General features: G+C 39.7%; 3 protein-coding genes across 6 annotated transcripts; 1 reads left to right on the top strand and 2 right to left on the bottom strand.

Moving 5' to 3' along the window:
• Positions 1 to 2,191: 2,191 nt before the first annotated feature.
• LOC139945837 (phosphatidylinositol-glycan biosynthesis class W protein-like) lies at positions 2,192 to 8,641 on the bottom strand. Of its 3 annotated transcripts, none has more exons than XM_071943316.1 (8): positions 8,547 to 8,641; positions 7,918 to 8,098; positions 6,214 to 6,651; positions 5,741 to 5,912; positions 4,852 to 5,102; positions 4,226 to 4,367; positions 3,287 to 3,395; positions 2,192 to 2,422 (listed from the first exon to the last, which is right to left on the bottom strand). In XM_071943316.1, the coding sequence occupies exons 2-8, from the start codon at positions 8,082 to 8,084 to the stop codon at positions 2,193 to 2,195; spliced, it is 1,509 nt and encodes a 502-aa protein (XP_071799417.1). In that variant the 5' UTR covers positions 8,085 to 8,098; positions 8,547 to 8,641; the 3' UTR covers position 2,192. The 3 variants fall into 3 exon arrangements, with proteins under 3 accessions (XP_071799417.1, XP_071799419.1, XP_071799418.1); XM_071943318.1 differs by having other exon boundaries at positions 8,590 to 8,639; XM_071943317.1 differs by having other exon boundaries at positions 8,578 to 8,617.
• A 252-nt stretch (positions 8,642 to 8,893) lies between these two features.
• LOC139945836 (required for excision 1-B domain-containing protein-like) lies at positions 8,894 to 13,723 on the top strand. Its single transcript, XM_071943315.1, has 5 exons — positions 8,894 to 8,983; positions 9,687 to 9,769; positions 10,434 to 10,638; positions 11,242 to 11,327; positions 12,435 to 13,723. The coding sequence occupies exons 1-5, from the start codon at positions 8,975 to 8,977 to the stop codon at positions 12,508 to 12,510; spliced, it is 459 nt and encodes a 152-aa protein (XP_071799416.1). The 5' UTR covers positions 8,894 to 8,974; the 3' UTR covers positions 12,511 to 13,723.
• Positions 13,724 to 16,266: 2,543 nt separating this feature from the next.
• LOC139945835 (transcription factor BTF3 homolog 4-like) lies at positions 16,267 to 19,968 on the bottom strand. Of its 2 annotated transcripts, none has more exons than XM_071943313.1 (5): positions 19,871 to 19,968; positions 18,643 to 18,838; positions 17,924 to 18,070; positions 16,997 to 17,117; positions 16,267 to 16,461 (listed from the first exon to the last, which is right to left on the bottom strand). In XM_071943313.1, exons 2-5 carry the CDS (start codon positions 18,814 to 18,816, stop codon positions 16,418 to 16,420), a joined length of 486 nt encoding a protein of 161 aa, XP_071799414.1. In that variant the 5' UTR covers positions 18,817 to 18,838; positions 19,871 to 19,968; the 3' UTR covers positions 16,267 to 16,417. The 2 variants fall into 2 exon arrangements, with proteins under 2 accessions (XP_071799414.1, XP_071799415.1); XM_071943314.1 differs by having other exon boundaries at positions 19,796 to 19,899.
• Between the last annotated feature and the right edge of the window lie 149 nt (positions 19,969 to 20,117).

Genomic DNA, 20,117 nt, shown 5'->3' with positions numbered 1-20,117 from the left:
TTGTGAACTGCTTTTTATTGTTTGTATAGGATCATGACCAAAAATCGCATTTTTTTTCCATAACATTGAAAACTCGGATGGAAACCTTGGGTTTAGATTAACCCATGATAAATCGAGGCTAGCTCAGTCCGTGCGTTTGTTTCCCAGTGCCTTTTAACCTCAGTGGACCCCGGTTCGAATCCCACCTCAGAACCATAGGGCCTGCGTGTGGATTTGGTTTCAGTCCCTATCCGATCGAGCGGATTTCCCACATTGGGGTTTTCCTTCAACATCTAAAACTATACATTTCTTCGCGTTTTCAGCTACATGTATCATGTTGTTTGTGCTGTTGGATGTGTAATAAAATATACACGTATACTCTTTTTGAAAAGCATTTTCGTAAATTAACCCAATGTTTTACTAATACTGCTTCTCCGTTTCAATATTAATTTGGACCTTTTTTCTTGTTTATGTATGACAACACAATAATACACTAAATGTTTAAATGTTCCAATTCTTTATTATTCTTAATCAAGTACTTGATGCTTTTTGACAACCAAAAATTAACTGTTCATTTCTGTACGGTTTTATATTCTATACAACTTAAAGGCACTGGACACTATTGGTAATTGTCAAAAACCAGTCTTCTCACTTGGTGTATGTCAACATATGCATAAAATAACTAACCTGTGAAAATTTGAGCTCAATCGGTCATCGAACTTGCGAGATAATAATGAAAGAAAAACACACCCTTGTCACACGAAGTTGTGTGCGTTTAGATGGTTGATTTCGAGACCTCAAGTTCTAAATCTGAGGTCTCGAAATCAAATTCGTGGAAAATTACTTCTTTCTCGAAAACTATGGCACTTCCGAGCCGTTTCTCACAATGTTTTATACCATCAACCTCTACCCATTACTCGTCACCAAGAAAGGTTTTATGCTAATAATTATTTTTAGTAATTACCAATAGTGTCCACTGCCTTTAAGTAGTAATTGCAAATTCAAAACACACACACGTTTAGTACATTGTTAAGCAGTAAATTTTAGACATGTCTATGGAACTGCTGCTAAAACAGGGCTGAACTCAACGGAGATGTACTGCAAAAACTGGAGTGTTGAAATTGACACCATAGGCGTTGTCACATAATAGATACACAAGAGAGATAAAATTAACACCATGGATAATTTGAGCTCAATTGGTCGTCGAAGATGTGAGATAATAATGAAAGAAAAAACACCCTTATCACACAAAATTGTGTGCTTTCAGATGTTTGATTTCGAGACCTCAAAATCTAATTCTGAGGTCTCTAAATCAAATTCGTGGAAAAATTACTTCTTTCTCAACTACTACTGTACTTCAGAGGAAGCCGTTTCTCACAATGTTTTATACTATCAACAGCTCCCCATTACTCCTTACCAAGTACGGTTTAATGCTACTAATTATTTTGAGTAATTACCAATAGTGTCCAGTGCCTTTAATAGGCACCTCTATTAGTCTGCAGATGAAATTAATTACTTAACCTTTTGATGCTAATCAGATATTTAAGTACACAAAGTCAAGACTAACAAAAATAGCTTAGACCAGCTCATAAAAACATTTTCTGCTCATCTAGGAAAAGAGCACTTAATTGGAAGGTAATAGCTACTACAAGACGGCAACGAGCTCAGCCCAGCTTGATCGAGAAGAACAGTGGCTGTTTCTGTTTGAAACACTTTTCTCCAGGTACACAAGAACCACTGATTTTTGAGAACACCCAGAAGGCTTCCAAAAACACAATACCAATGTGCCTGGCTACTGAACCCAGTCGCTAAGAACAACTTTCTTGATTTATCATCTCGGCCTGGGTGACTAGTGAATTTTACTACTCAACTAATCGCTCCTCAAATATTCCCAACTTCGACACTAGTCGTGACTTCTTTTTAATTCCCAAGATACATTGCGGCATAATAATTGCTGCAGACGCAATAGTATAGTTGACACTGAAAGGATCAAAGGATTGGGTCACTGAGGTCTGATGTGTAAAATATGTTGTTGTGAACAATCGTTAGCGACACAATTGGTTCACCAAACAAGTAATCACGACTATTTCTGTTGTAGTCAGGGCGGCACCATTAACCGAGTACCTGTAGTTGAAAAATGGTAGTTGCGACTCAACTAAGCAATCAGTTGTTGCAACCCTGACACTAGTCGCAATAGTCGTTCTGGCTCATTATCATCTAAACTTGAGCTTTTCACCATGGAAGTGGATCCCTAGTGCTATGAAGCATAGGATGAGTGAATACGCTATGAGGATGATCATGCTGGTTACTGCGGACTGCTGGACGGTGTCGATGGACATGTTGACTGCTCCCGTCAGGAGGTTGCAAAAGAGAAAGATGAGAAGGAGGTTGGGACTGAAGGAAGAAACAAGGATGGAGTCCGGAACTAATGGGTGTTTAGACGCTGAAGAGAAAAAGCAAAAAAAAACCACTATTACAAAAACAATTCTAAACACTATTGAGAAATCTAATAACAGGCTTAGAATTTTGCAATGGGCACTTCCATTAGAAAATCTTAAAGTCAATGGGAAACTTTTGAAGGGGCACCAAGGCCAAAACCAGGGGCAACCGAGGTCTGCATGTAATTCCAGGCCAGAAATAATAAACCACAAGGGAAACTGACTGGGTAAATTTTTCATGATTTTGGGTTGAACAAGGACAAATTTACCAGAACAAATTTGAACCATTGCCCTTGGATTAATTTGCCGCGCTCTACCAACTGAGCTATCTAAGCCTATGTTGGCCATCACCCTTTTTTGTTTATATCTTTGTTTGTTAACAGTTGCATGGTTTCTGACTGGCACCCCGAACACAGATATTGACAAGATAGGGAGACGGCCAACATAGAGCTAGATAAGTTGGTCCATGGTTCAAATCCCACTTAGTAAATTTGTCTATGGTATCCCATGAGAGGGCACTATCCTGCATAGCAGAAAATTTTTCAGCAGTTTTTCGGCACCCCCGAACAAAGACATTGACAAAATAGGGACACCGCCAATATCGGGCTAGATAGCTCAGTTGGTAGAGCGCCGGCACGTTAATCCGGAGGTCGTTGGTTCGAATCCCACTCTAGTCAATTCTTTGTTCAACCCCAAAAATCAATTGTTTTCTATTAATATTTGAATTTTTTTATTTTTTTACCCATGCACCGATGTTACACCGATGTGTGCAAGCACTGTACACTCAGTACTTTCCTGAGTCCTGTTTTAGCAGCTCTATGAAATTGGGTCGTGGTTTTTGAATTTTTCTACGTGGCAGCAAAAAATACCTTTTTCTTTTGACAGCTTGTATGGCGACCTCCAGATGTACTCTTTACCCAGCGTAATGATGATGTCAACCAACATGTAGGATGTCAGTAGTTGAATACAATATGATAACTATTAAAAAAAAAAGACACAGGAAACTACATTTCAGTTAACCCTTTTAGCCCGGATCAATAAAAGTAATAACAATAAAAGTGGCTTCTTATATAGTGCTTATATCAGCACTCTGTGACGCTCAAGGCGCTTGAATGTTTTCCTGCAAGGTATGTGGGGCTATGTTTGAATTACGAAACCTAGGGTGGATTCACAAAGAGTTAGGACCAGTCTTATCTCGAGTTAGGACCAGTTACTTGTCCTACTTTAGGACTATCCATGCAATTTGTACATCTCCTAGCACTAGTCCTAAATCTTTGTGAAATCGACCCCTACTACTTTTACATAGCAGCGTGTAATGGTTTATAAGGTGCAGTGGCGCAAGGTGCAGCCAATCAAACTAAGAACACCAGGCGAACCCCTTCTTTGGGGCTTAAAGGGTTAAACTATTATGTTTTAAAGACGTCTGTTTAAAGGCAGTGAACACCATTGGTAATTACTCAAAATAATTGTTAGCATAAAACCTTACTTGGTAACGAGTAATGGGGAGCTGTTTATAGTATAATACACTGTGAGAAACGACTCCCACTGAAGTAACGTAATTTTCAAGAAAAAAGTAATTTTCCACGAATTTGATTTCGAGACTTCAGATTTAGAATTTGAGGTCTCGAAATCAAGCATCTGAAAGCACACAACTTCGTGTGACGGGTGTTTTTTCTTCCATTATTATCTCGCAACTTCAACGACCAATCGAGTTAAAATGTTGACAAATTTGTTATTTTATGCGTTAGATCAGGTACACCAAGTGAGAAGCAGAGCCATTAATTGGCCCCAGATATATTAAGACTTACTGTCCAGATGATATAGGATAGATTCGCTGTTCTCCTGCAGATAGGTTGGATGTAGGTTGACGATACTGCTACCAGAACCCACAAGAGAACGTTGACCACGTTTAAGAGCAGAAAAGCTATCCACCAATCAAAGAAGAGAGTTCTGAAATACAACCAGACATTCTACAAACATCAGGCAAGGAACCACAGAGGAAACTAACGGTATCTCTAAATCGTCTTTGGGGTAAACAAAGACAATTTACTAGAAAGGGACTTGAAAATGCAGCCTCTGGAATTATAATAACAAGGAAGAGCTTTAATTATCAGATGTATGCAGGATAGAGTAGCGTGGCGCATCATCATCAAGTCCGACTCAAACATGCAACGCAACAACATGGGTCGACTGAGTGAGTGAGTGAGTGGAATTCATAAGCGCCTTGTGACTTCCTGTAATTTTGCGCTATATAAAACGGTTCACTAATCCGGTGCTCTTAACCGCTCGGCCATGACACTGCCACAAGATTGTCTCCGTGCAAAGTTTCAAATCCTACTTATGTACATGTTACTAGTTTCAAATCCTACTTAATTTCCACAAACCAGGGAAGTAGAACATCATAATTTTTTTTTTAAATGAGGAAGTCTCGTACCTTTGTTTCAAAAGAAACCTTCCCGCCCAGACTCCAGCGAAGTAGATTGCAACGTACCCGACGCACGACACTAAACCTTCACGGTTAGCATTCAGCAGGCCTTCCCTACTCCCAAACCCATCACTGCCTTCAAGTACAAACTCTCCAAGGTCGTGATTGGACAGGAGATGCTGGTAGCCTAGTGCAATAGCCAATGAGAGAAGGCCACTCATACTGGGTGGGATGATGAGCAAGCACACTGATGACGACATCTAAAGGGGTTAATAATGAAGAAACAGTGGATCGGAGATGCCAGTGTTGTTATAAGAAAGAAGGCCTTAAGCTTTTTGGCAAGTAGCCAAGCAGGCTATTAAACTGTGCATTTTTTACTTGCCCACAGGAAGTTTTAGTAGCCTCAATTTGAAACATGTATCGTCATCAAGGAATCTTTTTTCTGATTAATGGTAGTGATTGCAACCAGTTAAGTGAAACTACACTCACGCACTCAAAGATTGTTAACACTTTAATTTTGTTTTAGTCATATCTTGAAAGGAAGTAACAGGTAGCACACTTTTCAGAAGCCCACATGGAAGCCCACTGGAAAGCATTTTAGGAACATTCTAATTGGATACTGATGAGTACTGCAGCGGTCATACAAAGACCAGTCCATTGCCATGCTGGGACATTCTATTGGAACTTTCAAAGTATCAACCCGAAAGGAACAATCTCGTTATCTTGCACAATGTCTCGGTCCAGCAGAACATTGTACACTGCGCACGTATGCCTACGCCTATGCCCGACTTTTGAGAATTTCCCTAAAAGAAGGGTGATTGTTTATATCAGAAAATCTTTTAAAAGATTCAATTCTGGCACGATTTAAACAGCAGCTAGACTTTCCGAAGCTACTTACGATTACAACGGCCAGGGTGAAGAAGAAGTTCCAGTGTACCCCGTACTCAGACACATGTTCATGGTAGCCAGTATTCTTTACAGAGATGAGACGAATCACACCGAGAACAAACACAGGAACAGTCGACGAGAATACCTCACTAAGGAGCTTGCTGGCTCCAGCGATACCGGAACTATAATAATAAGAATATAATAGTGGCTTCTTAGAATAGTAGGGACGCATCCTGCTTAAGACAGGTTTTGTGAAATCAATCCTAGGATCGGTCTTACATTGGATCGGTCTTACAAATTTTGACGTCACAAGATTGTTTTCACAGCCAATGTTTCACAGGAGTTCAGCACATTTCAACTGATGCAATTTATTGTTTGCGAATTTATGACAAAAAAAATTGTAATTTACAGGAAGCAGCCTGGCAGGATGTGTGAACCGGGCTTTGGGCAAACCCTGAGCTAAGCCTGCGCTGCTCTCATTACCTGAAAATACCTTGATGTTTGCCACGAGCCTCCTTGGAAACAAGTGCGTTCATGAACATAAACGATCCAACGGCAACATCCATCAGCCCACTACCATAGGTCTCCGTCTTGGTGAAGCGACGAGGGAAGATCTGGAAATCGACCGCAAGAATAGCAATAACGGAGGCTACCATCCCGTGCACCCTGAACATCGTCATGAAATGGGGTCTCCCCGAACCCATCGGGAGCTCCCATAGGGGTCTAGGGGCAGCTGGGTTAGCCTTGGAAGGTTTCTTAACCCGATTGGGTTTGGTTGGTTGGTGGACATAGGCGACTAGGAGGAGTGTTGCTGAGGTGGCTAGCAGCACCACGATGAAGTGTTGTAGGTGATCACTCAAGACCGTGAAGGCAAAGAGAAGGGGCAGGACCAGGGTGATGTAATCCAAGACAAAAGCAAACCTGTTTGAGAAATGGAAAGAGCAGGAGCGCAGTAGTGGTAAAAAAAATAAATAAATAACACTTAATTTTACCAATAATAATAAAACACAACATTTATAAGGCGCTTAATATACAGTTTATTGCAAGTGCACATTCAGTATTTTCCTGCAAGGTATGTTGGACTAGAGTTATGAGACCTCAGGCCTGATACTTCACGGAGGCAACAAAGACGATTGTCTCCGTGTCCCCTGGTAATTGCTTTGGTGCCCTTGAAATGCTACAGTAGAAATTTACAATTTCATCATAGGGTGCCCTTTACTTAGAAGAAAATGCCTTGGTGCCCTTGCCCTTTCAAAAACGAAGCATACCGCCCTGAAACCTACTCACTTTCACATAGTACCTTGTACTGGTTTACAAGGTGCAGTGACGCAATAGGCTTCCAATCAAACCTGAAACACCAGAGCAAACCCCTTCTCTTTTTGATAAATGCCACGGTTCTCTGACGTGTGTTGCACAACACACAGGACCAAATGCTTCATGTCCAATCCAAAGGATGAAGCATCATGGTCGAATGCTTGCTTAAGAACACAGGTGTCACAAATTGGATATTAGTCCACCCGTGACACTCTGCTGATCAGAAATACCAGAGCTTGAGTCAGATGCTCTTATAAACCGCTAGGCCACGACATGCTACAAATACATCGATGTGTGTAGGCCTGAAGGGGCCTTTTGTAGATAGAGAAGATAATGTGGGAGGAAAACTCTTAATAGGGAAATGAAACAAACTTAGGTTGAAACTGAAAACCCAATCCACATGCAAGGCTCCGGTCTGGGATTCAAATCGAGGTCCACAGAGGTGAAGAAAGGCAGGAAAAGAAACAATCAAGCCAACCTGAATGATTGAACGAAAATTTTGAAGGAAAAAAAAAGCAAAATAAAAAAGGATTTCTCTATGAAGCATTCTGAAAATATGTCATCGTGGTCCAGTGCTTATAGACAGCAGGATATGCAATCACAGGGTGGTGGGTTCGAAACCTACCACGCTGACCGCTGATTTCACAATGATTAGAATAAGTATTGTCGCCTAGTTACTGAATCATAATTTCTTGATGTGTGCAACTCTTGTTAAACCATGACAGAGACCTGTCCTTGCTCTATGGTTACACCAATGTTTGTGAGAGAGACTGCCTGTTGCCAGATTGATATATTCCCCTTGGGAGTTTGCGGAGTTCCCTCAATTGGAAAATCATCTAAACAAACATAGAACAAACAACACACAAAATGTACCATATGTTTTTGACAACACTTCCGAACAGCGTCACCAGAACCGGAACCAATGTCCAGCGAAGTAACTCCGATGCAGGAGCTACGGCCACAACGAGGGACACTTCAAATGGTGTTGTTCCCGTCAGGTTAGCGTAAAACGCCTCCTTGCTGGGATGTAAATCCATCATGCTGATATCTCACTCTGGGTTTTCAAAAAAGATAAAAACCTGATCTGTGATTTTTTAATTCATCTTATTAAATTATGCCTATTATTTGAGTTTCTGTATAGAAAACGTGTAAATAAAAGGCCATGACTAAATACATAAATAATCTATAAATTAAAATTTTGATGGGACGCTGGTTGCTGTTTGGCGCAAACTAGCCGCCCGCGAAAGCGGGGGCTGGAGTTTGCGCCCAACAACAATTTGGTTGAATTGTATGGGGAAAACCATTGCTCCATGTATGGGATTGGGGAAACTGATAAACACACGTCAGTCAACGGTAGCCCAGTCAGCTTTCCTTGGCCAGACCGTACCAAGTGTTTGGGGGGGGGGAGCTAACCGACGTTAGCAACTGATATAAACCCATGCCACCTCTTAACTACACCATTAACCAGTAATTAACATTGAGAAAGGTACAACTGTGGTTACCTTGTATGCTGTAAATCATAAATCTGCCTACCCTTTCTCTTACGTTTGACACATGAAGATCGAAGATCTCATGGGCGCAGCCATTTGCAAAACAGCGCCCTCAATGGCCAGTTCGAGGGCCGTTTCATTTAAAATAAGGGGGTTACTTCTAACCTAAAACGTAATATTAAAAGTGTGTATTGGTTACATTAAACTTCAGCACAAAAAGAATGTTTGGAACGAATATCAGATATAAAATAGTGTATTTATTTTATGTTCTGAGTATATAGATTACTATTATTGTCTTGTATAGTTAATTTAATGTACACTTTTGAATTGGACATCCCCCTTCTAACAATTGATTTTCCCTCAGAATTGTAAACATCACACTACCCGATGCTGACCAGTCATCTAGTACACTTTTAGAAACTAGAGAAGTTCTCAATACAATGAAAATGGTAAGTCAGATTGTACTTATTCAATTATCCAGTTTTATTAACTCCATGCTCTGACATGTATGCATATGTGTTATACTGTATGAGGAGATAACAATAACAAGTTTAAACTTCAAATATTCTAGAATAAATCTAGAAAGAAATGATTTTTAAATCCCATGATGATGATGAACTTGCCCCAAACTTTTATTTAGGTCTTTTGGTCAAATGCCACATGGAGGTTGGTGTTGCACAATAAACAGCTGAGGCTTCACCTTGGTCGTGAGGTTGGTCTGTTATGATAATTGCAGGCCTGTAGGCTTCGTTTCTGAAAGGGCAAGGGCACCAATGCATTGTCTCTTTGGTAAAGGGCACCCTACGAGGAAATTGTAAATTTCTACTGGAGCATTTCAAGCATGTCAAGGGCACCAAGGCAATGACCAAGGGGCACAGAGGCAATCGCCTTTGTTGCCTCCGTGAAGTGCCAGGCCTGATAATTGTGTCACTTGTAAATCCAGATATGTGCAGATTGTGCAGTTCATCACCAGAACCAGAACCCCTCAATCCCTCCCTCCTCCGGCCATAGGGAGGAACGAGGGTTATGATCATCGCAACGAGTTCAGCGTCCAAGTTACTCTAGGTCTACGAAAGCCCAAAGCAACATCCGTCACTTTGATTTATCAGTGTTTATGTTTGAATTTTCTGTACTATTTCCTGCGTATCACAGGTTGACGAAGACGCTTCAAAAGCAATTAAGGAGTTCTTCTCCCTCCAAGAAGAAAGGATCAAGTGTTACAAGCGTCTTGACCAGTAAGAACAATTAATGAATACTTGTTCAAAATGGTGACCCTAAAATCCTGAATTATATTTTATTTTTTTATACTTTCTTCTTGAAGCACCTTACCAGAGGAATATCAATTCCTACCTTCAGTCTTCAGCTCTCCTGAGCATAATATTTTCATCTTAGATATTTTCTTCATGTAAGCCCTTTACAAGAGTTGCTTTTAGCCTTGTTTGGGCTAATTATAACTTACATTAACTTTTGCACCTAATGTATTCAAACAGTATGCATAAAATAATAAGTCTGTAATAAGTTGGACTTGGTTGGTCCTCAAAGTTGCAAAAGTATAATGAAAGAAAAAACACCCTTATTACACAAATTTGTGTGCTTTCAGATGCATAAGAAAAGGCTTCAGGCCTGAAGTATTTGTATTTTTGAGTGAGAAATTACCTCTTTATTATTATTTCTCAAAAACTATTGTACTTTAGAGGGAGCCGTTTCTCACAATGTTTTTGTACTACCAACAGCTCTCCATTGCTCGCTACCAAATAAGCTTTTATCATAAAATAATTGTTAGCATAAAATTTATACTAACAATTATTTTGGGTAAATACCAATTGTGTCCACTACCTTTAATCCGGAAACAAAAAATTAATAATTGTATTCTCTTTTCCCTGACTGTCTTGCATAAAGACATCACTTGGAATACCTAGACACGTCGCCAGACTATGACTTCCCAGTCTACCGACAGGCAGTCCACGAATGCACCGAAGAATTCTCCAGAATATCTCAATGTATCATCGCTGTAGAAGAACGATTCCAGGGAGAGTTTCAGAATGCCGAGATTGCAAGGTTGATCGGAAAAGTTCAAGAAAATGAAAAGAGGAAATTGGAATTGGTGAGAATAAAGGGTTGTTGAAACTCAATATTTTTCCTATGGTATTGAAATAATATCTATAATAATCATCCATCTCTTCTATAAAATATGGCACTGTAAAAAAAGACTGTGGACGTAAAGTGACAAACTCGCTGGCTAGTCACAAAAAAAGTCATAGGCACTGGACACTTTTGGTAATTACTCAAAATAATTGTTAGCATAAAAACTTACTTGGAACGAGCAATGGAGAGCTTCTGACAGAAAACATTGTGAGAAACGGCTCCCTTGAAAGTAACTAATGTAGTTTTTAAGAAAGAAGTTATTACTCATGTGTGTATCTACTTGCCAGGTAGTGTCTCTTCTTAGAGAACTGTCTTGCTTAATTCTACTACCGCGGAGTAGATTGTTCGGGTGTTCGGGAGACTTCTCAGTTCTGAAAAGAACTGTCCTGCTTATTAACTATTACCTGGGTGGATAGTATAGAAATAGGCTGGGACTACTACTTAAGCTTATAGGATCATAATTAACTGTACTACCGCGGAGTCAGTTCTTGGGTTGGTCTCAACGTTTCGACTAGCTTGCTTTAGTCATCGTCAGGAGACTGAATACTTTGTTTGATTTCAGACAGGGATGCTGCAGTTGATTAAACAAAAACATCAAGAAGAGCCGAATCCAGAAAGCGAAGAAGACCTTACCCAACTTAAACTCAGGTATGTAGGAAAATTAATTCACTGGAACTGTTTTGATGGTGTTCTGTGGGCCCAATTTCATAAAGCTGTTAAGCAGAAACTACTGCTTGACAAATTTCTTTGCTAAGTAAGAATTGAGTGGGCATCAGTCACAACAATGTAAACTTATTGTAATTTTGGCTGGTAACCAGTTTCTGTTAAGCAATACTTATCTGTGCTAAGCAAGTTTTTGTGCTTCGAGGCTTTATGAAATGGGGCCCTGTGCTTTCTTGAATGGCATTCCAAAATTTATACAAATTTTATGATTTGAACATTCACCAGTTATCATTTTTAGTATCTAATTTGTAGCAGTGTTGTAGTTAAGTACTTGTTAGACGAGTATTAAGTTCTGTTTGGGTGGCCAAGTAGTATGCCTACTGAGTAGTACGCAAGTAGGAGTACCTGGGCCATTGAGTACGGAGTACCAGTGTCTGAGTACTAACTTGTATTCTGATATCCAAGTACCGAGTCAAACAGCCGAGTACTAGTGTGGCCGAGTAGTACTTGAGTAGGAGTACCTGGACCATTGAGTACGGAGTGCAATTGTCCGAGTACCAAGTATTCTGATATTTGAGTACAGAGTCCAACAGCAGAGTAATAAGATTGTCCGAGTAGTACTCGAGTTGAAGTAACTGGGCCATTGAGTACTGACTACCAGTTTCCGAGTACCAAGTATTCTGCTGTCTGTGAACCACGCCCACCAGCCAGGTACTCAGTGGCCGAGTAGTACTCCCGTTGGAGTACATTGGCCTTTGAGTACCAAATACCAGTGTCCAAGTACTGAGTCTTCTACCGTTTGAGTACTTTCTCTAACAGCCGATTACGAAGGGAGGCCAAGTTAGGCCTAGGCCAAGAAGACTGTTCTGCGAGTAGGAGTACTAGTCAACCATGCCAAAGATGCAGTGGGTGGGTTCAACATTTATGTGTCCAAAAAAACTGGCAAATATACAAAAAAATTCTTTGGTCAACCCCAAGTTATATAAAATTACACATTCAGTTTCCCTAGCGGTCCCTTGATAAAAATATTTACCTTTGTTTGTTTGCCTTCTTATGTAGAGATTGTGTTCTTCCTTCCTTTCACCGAAACAGGATTAATGCGACAGTGTCCCAAATAGCAGAACTTCTCCAGGACTTGAGGTATGAAGCGGAGGATCTATTGACTTGACCCTAATTCCCTCCTGACCCAATCAGACCCAGTTTTATGAGAAGCTACACCATGAACAATTGTCATCTTTAGGCACCCTGCCTGTATGAGACGCTACGCCGTGCACAAAAGTTGGCATCTTTTTGCACCTCTCTTGCCTCTATGAGACACTACACTGTGCACTGTTATCTTTTGGAACCCTGCCTCTATGAGATGTTACACCATGCAATAAAGTAGTCATCTTTGGGCACCTTCCCGATTCTATGAAATGCTACATACAAGGCCAAAAAGTTTTTATCTTTAGGCCCATCATGCCTCTATAGACACTACACCGTGCCAGCAAGTTTTCATCTTTAGGCACCCTGCCGATATGAGATGCTACACAGTGCAAAAAAGTGTTCATCTTATGGCATCTCCCGCTTTTATGAGATGCTACACCATGCTAAACAGTTTTCCTCTTAAGGCACCTTTGCCTGTATGGGACATTCACCTTGCACAAAGGTGTCATCTTTTGGCATCGCCCGCCTCTATGAGATGCTACACTGTGCACTAAAGTAGTCATCTTTAGGCATCCTGCCTCAACCCCCAAAGGAAACCCTGCAAGAGCATGTTTCAATCAGATTTCTAGGCCTGCAGAAATCCAGGGATTCCCGTGGTGGTGCATGACCCAAGCGGAACTTAGTCGACATAACCAAACTAACCCATCAAAATAGGGGAAAGGGATAGAAGTTTAGAGGAATCTGGGCCCAACATAGAGCTGCTTAATGGTAGATTTTTTGCTTACTGCACGATTTGCATGTCCTACTCATAGAGCTGCTAACCGTAAGCACACAAACGCATGCTAACATCCCAGTGCTTACTGCATGAGAATGAATGACGTCACAATGCAAATCCATGATGAACACGCAAGGTGGCCGCCGATTTTTCTTGCACCGTTGCAATTTTTTTTCTGCTACAGTAAGCACAAAATTTACTTACCATTAAACAGCGCTATGAAATTGGGTCCAGGTGTCAGAAGAGGGATTCTTGTCTTGCTCAACCAAATCACTTTCAACATTCAAAATAGTTTGTTAAGCCATTCCACAGACCTTTTATTTCAAAGCTCAAATTCCATAATCACATCCCTCAAACAGAGCTCTACAAATGGGACGACTATTAAGGGTGGTGAAGTACTAAAAACAAATCTTATTAAAGTTTAAACTATAACTGCTTTCACGCAGTCTACAAATTTCAATTGATTGGTGTCCAGGCCAGGTTTTTTGTTGAGATGCAAAGAAAGAGGGAGATCACGAACACAGGGCACATATATGTCTCAGTCTATTTTTCTTGTTCAACCCCAAGTTACTTAGGTAATAACATTGTCTATTTGAAATTCAATACCAAGTGAAAGAACAAAGTTCACAGAACAAATGTACTGTGGGTTTTCAGTTCCACATGCATTCGTTTAGTTCCTGCCATCCATTCGTTTAGGGTAATAATATGCTTAAAGTACTTATATTAATTACATTAAAGATTTATAAGCAGTCAGAAGTTCTAAAGAGCGGGAAATACAGTTGTTTTATTTCACAAAGATGGATCTCAAGATACGCATCAATAAAACGTTTGCCGACACAAGATGGCAGCAGATTTACCAGGTTAAGTCACTGATCTCTCAATATAGATCAGTGGTGAAATCCTTTGTTCTTGGAAATGTGCTCATGCTCAGAACACCGCAATGTAAATTCACCTAGTAAGTCTGCTGCCACCTAGTGTTCCATAGTCTCTCATTGATTAACAAAGTGTGACGTCAGGTTACAAGTCAATATGGTGGGGACAACTCTTCTCCAAGTTGAATTTTGGTGCTTCGTAAACACATTCATGGTCTTTCAAAGAATGTCAGGAGAAATACAAACGACTTTGACGATCTTAGTGTGAACAATAGAACACAAAAAAAATTCGGATGAACATCTCATAAGGAGGCAATTTCATGCAGGCTCCGAAAGAGGAAGCAATCCCGCCCCTACCCATTTGAACTTACAAAAGGGACAGTGCCATACTCATCAAAATTCTTCAGCATCAAAAAAAATAATGTAATAACGAAAACAATTGGCTGGGAACATATTGCTGTGCCCGTGTTGCCAACCCTCCTGCTAAGATCTGTTTGGTTGTGCAGTACTGAATCAATAAATCAGACAAGGAGGGGATAGACTATCAGGAGTAAGGGTCACTCTATAGAGGGCTCCCTCTCCCAGTGAAAATACAACAAGATAAGCGGTGGATAAGATGGATTTCACAACTTGGAAGATCAGTTACGGTGCATATAATTTGTTGGGCAGATAATAACAGTGCATCTCCAATAGAAACCATCATGGCTTTAGATTTTTCAAATAAAAGTATTTCTATAGAATGTCGGAAAACATGCGATGTATCCGTCTTTAGCTTAGTGTGGTTACAACTAGATCCTTACCCATGACTTTGGAAAATACATGTAATACAGTGCGTCTCCAATAAAAAATAAACCAACGTGGCTTTAGATTTTTTGAATACGGTACAAGTATTTCCATAGAATCTGTATCAGACAACTCGCGATGTCTCCAGCAAATTTTTTAGCTTACTGTGGTTACACCTAGATTCTCGTCAAGGCCCAACTTCATAGAGCTGCTTCTGGTAAGTGCAGTTTCTGCTAAGCGAAAATGGGCAGGATACCAGTCACAGATACTACATGTAAAATGGAATTTTGGCTGGTAACCTCTTTCTGATGAGCATGTTGTGCTTGGCTACTTTTTGTGCTTATGCAGCTCAATGAAAAATGGTTCAGGTCTGTATTTCTTTCACTACAACCACTTCAGCAAAAGGTCACATTCAAATTTACCTCTATTTGGACAAGCCCATAATCTCACCCCAAATCCTACAGATTATAACTCCAAATCATATTAATAAAAGCTGTAAATAACAAAAGTAAATTTTAGAGTTTCCACTATATAGAAAAACAAAAGTTGAAATTTTCTTATAAACTTCAATCAACGACACACTTCGCATGAGTGCTTTTTAATAATTAAAGTTGGTGCACCCAGTTCGTGCCATCTGTACACAGGCCATTAATCCTTACAGATATATTACACAAATACAACATGATTTCATGGTGGATGGTGGACACTTGACTGCCCTATAGTTATTTGGGAAATAATGAGCAATTTGCGAGTTAGATTTCAATAATGTCTAGTACAATGACTTGCTTGGTCACAGTTACCGCTTACATTTTGAATTCCTCAGACTAAAGAGACAGTTGCTATGTCAAATGGTTTGGGGCAAGCTTTCGTATAGCTACCTCCAGCTGAGCAAACCCTGGTACATGTACCATTGTGCCATACACATCCATTCAGAATTGTGTACGGGTGTTCACCGTTCTTGATAGTCTAGGGAATTCAAACTGAAGTGTTAACTCGTGATCAAGCACTTCATTGTACCAGACAATTATTCAAATCAAACGCGCGAATGGCTTCATATTGACAACAACTTTCCTTGGCCATTTCCTCCAGAGTGATTCCCCATCAAGGTGGGTGGGGAAGGGGGGGGGAGGGGGAGAAATAATGTCAACCATCCAACCAGACGAAAAACCGCATTCTATTTGTTTAACGCTACCTCATTCATACCTTTAGTATGTTCACACATTTTTCTGTCGGCTGAAGTATTAGTCCCCGACCCTTTTTCAAAATTGTGTAGTTTTTCAAGTTTGTGTAGCCACCAAAGCAATACAGAAAACAGAAAAATATTCCCTGCATATAAAAATGGTTCATCATGCACAAAGTCACAGAATACAGAGATAACAAGGATAGGTAAATTTAATGAGGTGGATATGCAGACAATCGACCAATCAGAATGTCAGAATGATGTATGCTTATGAATATGAATGAGGTATTGTAAACGAAAATTCCTGTTGAGTGCAGACTTAGGATTCTTCCTTTGACGGTGCATCAAAGTCTTCAACTAAATCTGAAACAGGAAAAAAGAAAAAGAAAAATTAAGATTAAATGTTTTTTATAATTAAGGTAATTAAATAGATGCATAGCATCTATCTCTATGGTCTGAGGAATTCAAATTTACGGAGTTATGTGTGACAAAGCAATACAATTGTACAAGACATTCTTTGAATCTACATGTATCTCCCAAACAGCTTATTCAGATGTTTCTCAGTTAATATTACTTGATTTGGGGATGAGCAAAGGAAAATTGACTACAGTGTGATTTGAACCACTGTCCTCCAGTTTAACGTGCTGGCACTCTACAAACTGCGCGTTATATAAATATTTGGCGGTCTGCCTATTTTGTAAAATCGTTTAAAATTTACCCAGTCAGTTTGCCTTCATCATCAATCGTCGTAGGCTACTGCCTGTTGACTCAACAACCGTCCACTTCTCCTGGGTTGTGTGGCTTGTGCAACTTGCAGTTTGTTATTTAATTCTATTTTATGTTATATTGGAAAATGTAGGTTAAACCCCGGGGTGTGGGGTGAGGGGGGGGGCCTTACCTGGCACCTGCTCATCATCCTCATCGATGGTATCAGGTTTGGTTCCAGCAGCTTTGGCTGCTTCCTGCATGGCAGGTAGCTTGGCCGCAAGTTGGCGGAGACTGTTGTGATTATCCACTCCCTGTGTGCAAAGAAAAGAAGACACCCAACACAATTTAGATTACGCCATAACAGGCTGGTTTGCTTTGTTTTTGAAAGGGCAACAAGGCATTTTCTCCTTTGTAAAGGGCACCCTCTGAAGAAATTTTAAGGGCATCAAGGCAATGACCAGGGGGCATGGAGGCAACCACCTTTGTGGCCTCAGTGAAGTATCAGGCCTGTTACAATGAGCGTATAGCAAAACATGGGCAGGATTGTACAAACATAAAGGGGCTGTCGTCAAGATCAAAACAGGCCTGTGGCTGCACATGGAATCATGAACTGTCTTCTGGGAAACACTAGGTGGCAGCAGACGTACCAATTTATACTGCTGTACTTGTAAATGTGCTCGTGGTCTGAACTGCATTTAATCAATGTAAGAATACCTGTAATAGGCCTGATACTTCATGAAGGTTCAGGGCTCAGATAATGCTGGATAAATCCACAATACCAGCTAGGCTTGTAGCCAAAATCTTTTCCAGAAATATTTTGCAGAAACTACACCATAAATCAAAATTATAAGCACTTTTAACAGAAAATTATCTAATTTGTAACTATCCTGCGATGCTCAACAAAATAGATAGGCCTATTTATCAGACTCAAAAACATTAAACCTCATTTGCCTATTTAAAAAAATAGAGATACACCAAGTGAGAAGACTGGTCTTTGACAATTACCAATAGTGTCCAAAACCTTTATATCGTGACACAAAAAGGGTAACAACAAGTTCATCACAGATTAACAGGGGGTTGGGGAAACCTTAAGAACCTGAGGAACGTTTGAACTCACCAACTGGTTAAGGATACCGGGCAGCATTTCTGAGAGCTGTTTCAACTCGGCATGGCCGGTTACAGCAAATGTGTTTGCACCTAGTGACGCTTGTACCTTGGGGTTGTTGAAGTGGATTACTGTGCCATCGTCTTTGATCATGTTGACCTGCAAACAATGGAATAACGAAAAAGTGAAAACAAAAAAACATAAAAAAAAACCATACGAGAATGGATGTATGGCTTAAAGAGTTTTGATACCTTTTGTAGATCAGGATTTGGCCATGTCATGTACCCCTACTCAATGTGAATAAAGAAATATGTAATATAATTTACCTGTAGAAGTTTCAGCTACATAAGTCATCAAGTTATTTTAAAAAAAAGTCAATACGACAGCAATGATTTCAGGAGAGTCAAAATAATTTTTGTCAGTTTCGGCGCTAGAATTTTGTGGTGAAATCCTCAGGACTTGTAGTTCACAATTTTTACTGTACCAGAATTTTCAAACAATCATTTAGAAAAAACTCACTTTTCAGTGTTGTGTTTGTAGGGGTGAGGGAGTCTGCTTTTTCAGTATGTTAGTGTAAATTTTCGGATGCACCTTTATTGAGCTGGTACATTTTTAAAAATATATTTTCAGGCTGTATTTTGGTGAAATTTTTAATGGAATTTTTATTTAAACCCCAAAATAAATTGCCTTCAACAAAGACAAATCAAAAATGTTGTCTGTAAAAGTTATACCTCTTCGATTCCTGGAATTGTGTTGACACTCAGCTTCTTGAGACTGTTCTGTAATTTTTTGTCGTCTGTGGCTGACGTTCTGTGGACGACCTTCTTTTTTCTCCTTGCTGTTCCCTTTCCACCTATCCGTACCTGCTCAACTTGTTTCCTCAACTTCTCGGCTGCCGTGTTCATGATGAACTTGAAAAGTTTCCAACTGTAAAAAAAATATAAAAAAAATAGTTAAAACATTTTTGTTTACGTTGTTAAATAAGAAATCTGAGGCAAAGCAGCGGTTCAAAACATTGGCGCGCTTGTTTTTATTGTCACTCTCGGCTGGAGAGTCGGGAGACAAAAACGGAATACACCTGTCTTTCAAACGAATTGTCAAATTTTTGTTTTTTATTTTAAATAATGTTCAGAAAGTTTATCAACAAAGAAGTTGCAGCACGGGAATCTGCCAGCTCGATTTTAAATTGTTGTATTCCATCATCGCTTTGTTTGCACTTTGTCACAAGAAAGTCTGAACTAAGTAACATCATTATCAGTTAAAGAGCAGATGGTTTTTTATTTTCTTCCAAGTTTTTGAACAAACAAAAGTAGGCCCTACCTACTTCACCATTTAATTAGTTAGGTTTGAACATGGTTTACCACAGAGATTGGGCCACAACTCTCATTGTGTGAACTGTGTTGTAATGTAACAATACAAAACGGATTGTGAATTATAATAAGGGCAAAATACTAAAATGAGGAAACTGAAAGTGTTTGAATTGTGATGGTCATGTCATGAACTGGTTAAAAAAACTAAAATTATTTCATTTCGTTGACTTGAGTGAGAACTCTTCCTTCATTTGTAAAGTTTAAAAAGTAACTGTTAGTTACAATTTAGCCTCTGCTCAAACCTTCCCAATAATTCCAGCTTTAAGTTAATAAAGTGACTTCTTCAACAGTTCAAAACTGCACTCCTGCAAACATAACTGTTAATACGGCGTCTTCTTCTGATCATGTCACTGTTAAAACACGCACGTGCACTGAAACCGAAAAATCAGCCATGTCGTTACGGAATGCTTTTATGCACGGAAACGAAAAACCATGCCCGAATAAATCTATAAAAAATCATCAAAATATACATTATTTCAGAAAATGATAGACACCCCCAAAACAGAATACATACCCGGCAATACGTAGGTTCTATGAAACTATTCAATTCATTAAAACAATAAAATTACTTCGAAATTTGCCAACTTACTTTCTGAAAAGATTATTTGTCACAACTTCGTCGCCTGCACACGAGGACTCCAAACGAACATGCGCAAATATGGCGGCGCTACCAGTGACGTCATGGTGACAAATTCCAGAGGATTGAATGCAACAGTCGTCGGATCACAACTTCTTTGTTTTTCATGCCGAAATTGTAGCTTGCATCATGAAAAATACAAGGAATGTAGTTTAAGAAATTAAGTTTGACTATTTCAAGACACCCAATATAATTTCAA

Source organism: Asterias amurensis, chromosome 13, assembly GCF_032118995.1.
Source record: "Asterias amurensis chromosome 13, ASM3211899v1".
Taxonomy (NCBI): domain Eukaryota; kingdom Metazoa; phylum Echinodermata; class Asteroidea; order Forcipulatida; family Asteriidae; genus Asterias; species Asterias amurensis.
This window is presented reverse-complemented; position numbering and strand designations above follow the sequence as displayed.